The 8,348-nt window shown below is 41.0% G+C and overlaps 1 protein-coding gene across 1 annotated transcript in view; it reads right to left on the bottom strand.

The window, feature by feature from the left end:
- Ptprm (protein tyrosine phosphatase, receptor type, M) overlaps window positions 1-8,348 on the bottom strand; it is an 819,406-nt gene that overhangs the window by 110,861 nt on the left and 700,197 nt on the right. Inside the window, exon 18 of the mRNA XM_013027176.1 lies at window positions 7,524-7,611. Coding sequence (XP_012882630.1) covers window positions 7,524-7,611 — 88 coding nt within the window. The remainder of the gene's footprint in view (window positions 1-7,523; window positions 7,612-8,348) is intronic.

Genomic DNA, 8,348 nt, shown 5'->3' with positions numbered 1-8,348 from the left:
GGGGGGAGAGCGGGGAGGTTTGGGTGGGGGGGCGGGGGGAATATGTGAAGGGATGGGAAGGGGAAACAAAGGAGGAGGTTACAATGCTTGATAAGAAATGTACTCATTATCTTGCCCATGTAATTGTAACCCCTCTGTACAGTATTTTCACAATAAAAAATAATATATTAAAAAAAGAAAGAAAGATTAGGAGGAAACAAAAACAAAGGCTAGCAGTGTGTAAATTTAGATGTTGAAATCTAGGTGATTTTCTGCCACATTTTGTTACCATGCACATTTTCTTTAATGTATATTGTTCACTTTTATAAAGGAAATAAAGAAATACAGTTGCTATGCAGGGATAGAATATGATCAAAATCCAAGTCATGTTTATATCATAATTACAACTTGCTGTTCCCCCAATATTAAATATAACAAACTCTATCACTTGAAGAAACCCAGGCTATACAAAGGCAAAGCTTTGACAGGAAGGGAAGTGTGGGAGATCTTTCCATGCCCCTAATAAGTCAACCCTCACACATAAAAGTTCTCATGAGAGCCAGGCACAGGTGGCTCATGCCTATAATCCTAGCTACTCAGAAGGCTGATATGTGAGGATAGAGGTTCAAAGCTAGCTCTGGCAGGAATGTAGGTGAGACTCTTATCTCCATTAACCCCCAGAAAACAGGAAGTGGCACTGTGGCTCAAGTGGGAGAGTGTTTGCCTTGAGCTGAAGACCTCATGGACAGTGCCCAGGCCAAATTTCAAGCCCCACGATCACCACCACCACCAACAAAATGTTCTCATGATACCTGTACCTCTCACAGTGCATTAATTTGAATTTCACGTATTTGTGTAATAATCTATAATCGTTTAATTCATCCTATGTTCCCCTCTCAATGTTGGGATTATCAGATTTATGAAGGTAAGTCTGACAATTTGTGTGTGTGTGTGTGTCTGTGTGTGTGTGTGTTCTGGGACTTAAACTCAGGACCTGTGCACTGTCTCTGAACTTTTATGCTCAGGCTAGCAGTCTACTACTTGAGCCACAGCTCCACTTCTTGCTTTCATTTAATAGGTAGTTGGAAATAAGAGTATCACAAGTTTTTCTGCCTGGGTTGGCTTCAAACCATGATCCTTTCTCAGCCTCCTGAGTAGCTAAGATTACAGACATGAGCCACTAACACCTGGCTTCTGAGTGAGGGATGTCTCTCTGCTTTAGCAACCATAGTCTTATAGTTCCAACACCAGTGGGTCAGACACATCTCCTCCTTGAGTGCCTCTGTTTCCATCCTGGCATATATTCTGTCCTCTCAGGAAATTCTGCAACTGTCTAAAAGCTGCAACTCATGCTTCAGACCAACTCCCTCCCTGCTTTGCTTTCTCAGTTGCATGTGCCTCTTTCCATTGTTTCACTGCACATTTAGTGGTGGCTCTGTCCGCTCTACCTGCAAACCATTATGTTTCTTTTGTTCTCTGCTCTGTCTCTGACCCGTGTAATAACGTCTGGTTTAGAAGAAGCACTCAGTAAATATTTGTGAGGAGAATGACTTCAATTTGGCAGAGGACCTGGCACATGGCAGACCACTATGTATTTGTTGAGTGAATCACAGAAAATAGGAGGCAGGGCATGCCTGAGAAGCTTTGCAGCTTTGTCTCCTCCTCTTTAACTGCCAGCCCTCATACGAGGAGCAGCTGCAAGGGGGCTGCCTCATTAGCTGGGAGATTTGGTGTATGCCTTTTGTTGGTTAATTATAACCAGGAATGGTTGAGAGTATTAGGAGAGCTGTGTCTGTGTGGTAATGGCAAACAGGATGATGTTAGTTTCTATTTGGAAAAGGCTAGCTCAGCAAATTTATAGTGTAAATAAGGGAAAAGTTGAACTTACTTAAGAGCAAAAGCCAATAAACAGTTTTTAAGCACCATTAACATCATTTTATATGCAAATACTGACGCAAAACAATGAGTGTGATCATTATAGGCACTCTTTATGTTCTTTGAGAAACATTAACAAGAATATGTAAGATATGTTGGCTAAATCCCCCATTTCTTCACCCTCTGTAGTGGGGGATGGTGTCCTCAAAGTCTTGGCTCAGTGAGGCAGACTTCCCATTAAGAGTCACTGACCTGTCTGCAACAAGAGAGGAATAGACCATTTCTATGGTTATAAAGAAATTAACATTATGTATATGTGGGCATATCAATAAGCATAAGCACATACATAAATATGGGATGGCCAAGTATTTTCATTCTCTCTTCTGCTTTGAATACTTGCACAACTTCAACAATAAGTTCGATTTATTTTTACTGCCCTAGATACACCCTGTGTAAATAAAGCAGTTTCAAATGAATTTGTCTGAAGTGACAAAATGAAGTTGTCCGGGCCGGTACTAGACCTGTGGTAGTTTCTTTAAAATTGCCCAGGAAACACATACCAGATAAACACCAGCCTATGACATGCCTCTTGGACCACAGGCTGACATAGACAGGGGCAGGAAATGGTATCAGGACAGTTCTGCCATTTAGACTACCCTATATATGACATCAGAATCACCTAGGTTAGCTGGGATGGATCACTAGCTCTACCTAAGAATTTATATGCTCTGTTTTAGAAGCATTGGTAATTGATGGAAGGTGGGCTAAATTACTGATATCTCTGATATGGCACCATATAGCCTTCATAAAATACTTAGATAAATAACCAACTGCAAATTACAAATAGTTCTAAAGGAATTTTAGAAAAACCACAGAAAAGTAGAGGAAAGGAAACATGATGTATGGGGAAGGGCTTCATGTGCTCTGGAAAGGGACAGGAGGATAATGGACAGAATAGTTGAGAGACGTCTCTTTTAGACACTGCACTAAGAAGGTACAAAAAAAGTGATAACTTGATAAGGAAACACTGTAGAAATAGCAGGAGGGAATAGAGTAGAGGATAGGTGGGATGTTAAAAAATAAATACAAACTCCCAAATTAGGACCAAAGTCTACGGTGAGGGCCAACCACTCAGAAACACAAGTTGGAGCTAAGTGGGGGGAAAGCCAAGTCACTGGCAGCAAGACAGTCCTGTAATTACTTAGTAGCTAAATCACTCAAAGCCTGAGACTTCAAAATGTTGCCCTTTTTGCTTTTCGTTCCCCTCCCCTCCCCTTTTCTTTCTTTGGGCTTGATCTGAGGGCAAGAATGCTGCTCATCCTTAGCCTTTTTCACTCAAGGATAGCAATGTACCACTTGAGCCACAGCTCCATTTATGACTTTTTGTTGGTTAATTGGAGATAAGAGTCTCATGGACTTTCCTACTTGGGCTAGCTTAGAACCTTGAGACTCAGACCTCAGTCTCCTGAGTAGCTTGGATTACAGGCATGAAACACCAGCATTTGGCTCTGTTCATTTAGAATGAGTCTGCTAAGCTCAGGAAGAGTTAATAGTAGTGAAAAGTAATGCAAAAGAAAAGCTGGATCTTTTTTCAGACAATAGCAGTCAATGTTGTTTTCTTTTTTTTTATTGTGAAAATACTGAACAGAGGGGTTACAATTACATGGGCAAGATAATGAGTGCATTTCTTATCAAGCATTGTAGCCTCCTCTTTTGTTTCCCCTTCCCTTCCCATCCTCCCTCGCCCCCCAACCCTCCCCCCCCGCCCCGCACCAAAGCTGTAAAGTTCCTTTTCAACATAACACTTGTACATCTCATTGTTGCAATGGGTCCACCTGTATCCCTATTTAAATGATTTGTTTTCATTTGACATTTCAGTTCATTTCTGCAACTGGTGATGTTCATTGGAAATCCTGGCATTGGGAAGCATATGACTCAGCCAAGGTCACTGGCACAGTAGACAAGGACTCCAAGTTCTATCTTCTAACTCATACTTGTCCTTTTTTGCCCAAAAGATCCTTCCTGGTCATCTCATTCCTCCTTCCCAACCCACCCTTTCCTCTTGATTCTCACCAGTGTATGTACAATGTGATTCCTACTCCCTTATGGACCTGATATCTACTATTTCATGCAAGTATGGTGTGGTCTGGCCTGGCCCACAGATGAGGGCAACACACTGATTTTAACCTGTGAAACCTCTGATTTCATTGTGCCTGAAGCACAGGTCATTCGGTTCTTACATGTGGGGTGCTGAAATAATTGGTTGAGTTCTGAGAGCTGAAGATGATCTCGGTGGTGATAGAAATAGGATCTGGGTATGAAATGACAGATTTTCCTTATGGCACCTATCCACTGAACCAGGAATCAGTGTCCTATAGCCTCTAGGTCAATTCTAGTGACCTGCCAGGATTTGCAATAATGTTTTATTGGAACATGTGCCCATTTGTTCCTGTGCTCTCTGTCTGATTTTGTACTAACGTGGTAAGTGAAGCAGCTGAACCGAGACTGGCTGGCCTGGTGACAGTGTGTGAAGGTTGTTTCCCTTCAAAATTCATCTTGAAACTTAATCCCCAATGCAATAGTTGTGAGAGGTAGGGTCTACAGAAGTTAATTAGGCCATGTAGTCTACTTTTTAGGTAGGTCAGAGGTCCCTTATTGAAGGGCTAGAGGGAATTAGTGAGGCCCTTTCACACTTCCACTCTCTCTATGTGGTATCTTCTGTTGGAGGACACAGCTACAAGGTGCCATCCAAGGCAGATGTCAGAGGCTCTCATCCATCACCTAGTCTGCCCATATTGATCTTGGGTTTCCCAGCCTCTAAAACCATAAGATATGCCAGGTGCTGGTGGCTCATGCCTGCAATCCTAGCTACTCAGGAGGCTGAAATTAAGGATTGTGGTTTGAAGCCAGTCTGAGCAGAGAAGTCTCCATGAGACTCTTATCTCCAATTCACCACTCAAAAACTAGAAGTGGACCTAGACTGTAATTGCTAAGGGTAAGTACTCTGTTACATTGAATCGTCTATTTATAGTAGTGCCTAACATAGCGTTTGGCACACAGCAAGTGATCAATAATATACTTATTGAATGAAGGGTCTGTTTAAGAACATAATCTGTCTAGCCATGAGATGAAATAAGCAGGAGACCATGTTCAATGTTCCTGTGACACAGCTGCATACCACACATACAGAGGGTTAAGTTGTGGCAAGGTGGGCAGGACTCAGGAGGCAACTAGAATTTTAAAGGAGAGGAGCCACTCAGAACACGGTGAGAGCCTGCAAACTTTTCATAGCAAGGAAACAGTCAATATCAGACCATGCCATCCTGCAGGACTATTCCTCTCCCCAAGTCTACAAAAACACATTTTTCTCAATAATTTACCTAGAAAAATCCCTTTTGTTTCAATTGCAAAAGGACAATTATGTACTTCAGAGATTATAGACAAGTCACATCTCAACTTGAAAATGAAGTTTAAGTTATCCCTATGAAAATATAATCAAGTGGCATTTGTGGTTTTTATGGTTCTACACAAAATAGACAATATATGTTTTGTTGTTCAGTGTTGGGAGTTATATTAGCCACTTATACCTCTTGTTCTGCTTTCTTCAAGGGGTGAGACCTTCTACCCAGCTTCTCTACTGGACCAGGTGATATGTGGGCATCCGTGCCCTTTCTCACACCTGTCCTATTATTTTAAAAAAGTCCTCTATTAACCTGTTCTATGTCCATCCTGAGCTAGGTGACAATAAGTAATAAACAACCAATGAACAAATAATTAATTAGGTAGTGTCCCTGCTGCCCTTCTTAGACACCAGGCACAGAACCATCAGAACAGAGACGCTGCAGGAGCCTAACAGAGGCAGTTCCAGAATCTCTGAATGGATTGCAGGCGTTGGAGTCAACCTAGGGACCAAAGCACCTGCTTTAAGTGCACATTTGTGTGTGGCTTTTACTTAATCTGTGTCTTTATTTCAGGGGTCTGGGAGATGAAGGAGATGAGAGAGATGGTTGAAGTTTAAGTACCAACTTAATTCGTCATGGGATAATCAAACTCTAACCCTCAAGGAGGGTTACAAAGGACTGGGACTGGGACAGTATATAAAAGACCGGGACTGGGACAGCCTCAGTGCCTTAAGTATGGCATGCTTTAAAACAAACCATTACCACATACACAAATCCAGCATTACTAATACCCTGCAAAGCCTGTACTTGGCTTTACTGGTGGCCTAAGGGAAAGAAAACAAGACTGTCCAGTTATTTCATATTCTATGTAGGTCCACCCTGTTTGCTTTGCAACAGAATCAAGATTTGTAATGACCTATATGATAGGTGTTCATCTCATACCATTCAAATTCAAAATCACAAGTATAAAATTAAAATCAGCCAGGCTCTGGTGGCTCATGCCTGTAATTCTAGCTACTCAGGAGGTTAAGATCTGAGAATTACAGTTTGAAGTCAGACCAGGCAAGAAAGTCCATGAGACTCTTATCTCTAATTAACCAGCAAAAAGCCAGAAGTACATCAGTGACTCTATTGGCAGAGTGCTAGCTTTGAGCAAAAAAACATCTCAGGGACAACACCCAGACTCTGAGTTCAAGGCCCAGTACAGACACAAAGTTAAAATCAGCTCTTCACTTGTAAGAGCTGAATTCCTGGGGCTTGACCAGACAGAAACATTTTGAAAATCAGAACATGTTTTGGGGGTACAATCACTGTGAGAGAAATAGAACTGTCAAACCAAGAAATGTTAACTCAGCCAAACTGAATTTAACTGTGCCTTCACAATCAATAAAGCTAATATATTGCTCCCCTGGAATATCTTAACCTTCTAAGTTTGTTCTCTTTATAAGTAATAAGACGTGATGAGTGCGATATTCTCTGGGCCTCGCTGCACACTGTTGTTCAGTTTACGTTCCTTTGTCAATAGTCTTAATTCTGTTAGGCCCCCACAGTGGGCTCTGCACCACCTTGATGCAGTGAGGGATGATTTGGAGCAGTTTAATACATGGGATGGATGGCTCGAGCCCTGGGAGAAGGAGGCCCATCAATCTACCACAAGTCTCCACATCGTTACGGAACATTAATGAGGCTGGGCTTGATTTAAAACCCGTCCAAGGCAATATGGATTGGTAACATTCAGCTTCACTGGCACTGGGAATTTCTGAGATATAATCCTTGCTCTTTTGCTAATGAGTATTGTGATATGGGGACTATCATTTAACTTCAGAGTTTCGCTTTCCTGCCCTTAAAATGGGGCTATTACTGACCTACCTAACCCAGTGTCCAGAGGATTAATGAGCTAATGTGTGCACCACACTCCAAGCTCCTGGCACATGGCGTGCTGTGCATCATTATTTCTGTTCATTTTCAGACAGCAGCCGGGTAACATTAGGAATAGGATGTTTGCTCCTTGTATAATGTGTTTTCCTCCTCAGCATTTTAACATTACCTATGTTACCCAAACCTTAAATCTAAAGGTGAAACTGGGCCCACAGAGAGAGTGCATTGACATAGCAGGGATATTCAGATAATTTTTCCTTCCTTTAGTACGAGCATAGCAGCCACTCTTGCAGCAGGCAGTAATTGCACTGTAAATTCTCACCATACAAGTCTGGTGGTCAATCGCATAAGAAAATTATATAACAGCACAATTACACTGCTAACACTTACATGCAATGATATTCCCATATCTGTTCTTCATTCTGTTCTCATCTTTCTTAGCAGAATCCCATGGTGCAGACTGCCCTTCAAAGAAGCTCTGGAAGGAAGAGGAAGTGACACTAAGCATTACAATTTGACCCAAGGAACAGAAAGATCTTAACCAGGGAGGAGGCCCTTAAAAATATGGAATAATGGTCAAGCAGAAAAGAATGGCCACAGGAAAGAGATAATCGATTATTGTACTGTTTTTTAGGTGCATTCACGTTTGTTGTGCATTCAGCTTTGTTTTCCTTGAGTTAAATATCAGATAAAAACAGTGGTGGATGTTTATTTGTATAACCTAGCAAAAACCATCCCATATTCATGCCTATCCTAACCTGAATATTTTATACAGAAAAAATTGAACATTTTTCTCAATTTGTTAAGTATATTACTCTTTCAATATTCTTATAAGAAATAAGAAGATATCTTTTTTCTCCCTAATTGCTAACTGAAAAGGTTTTTTTTGACTAAAATAGTGAAAGTAGGTAAGCTAAAACTTCATGACTTCAAGGCTAAAATCATGTAATCTACTCTGAGTTTTCTCTTCATTTTGAATGAAGCTTAGATGTCCATTTATTTAAGGATTTGGCATTATTATGCCTATGGTCTTTAATCTTTATGTTATTAGATATATTTTTCCTGCTTCAGTTATAATGAAACTTCTTGCTATAAAAGGACAAGTGAAAAAAAACCCTGTGGTTTTATTTCTACTTTGGTCTGCATGACAGTTTGCACATGACCCTTTGCATGGAGGTTATGGAAGAAGAATGGCAGCAAGAAAGATTTAGTAAA

This window comes from Dipodomys ordii, unplaced genomic scaffold (genome assembly GCF_000151885.1).
Source record: "Dipodomys ordii isolate 6190 unplaced genomic scaffold, Dord_2.0 Scaffold100, whole genome shotgun sequence".
NCBI lineage: Eukaryota > Metazoa > Chordata > Mammalia > Rodentia > Heteromyidae > Dipodomys > Dipodomys ordii.
This window is presented reverse-complemented; position numbering and strand designations above follow the sequence as displayed.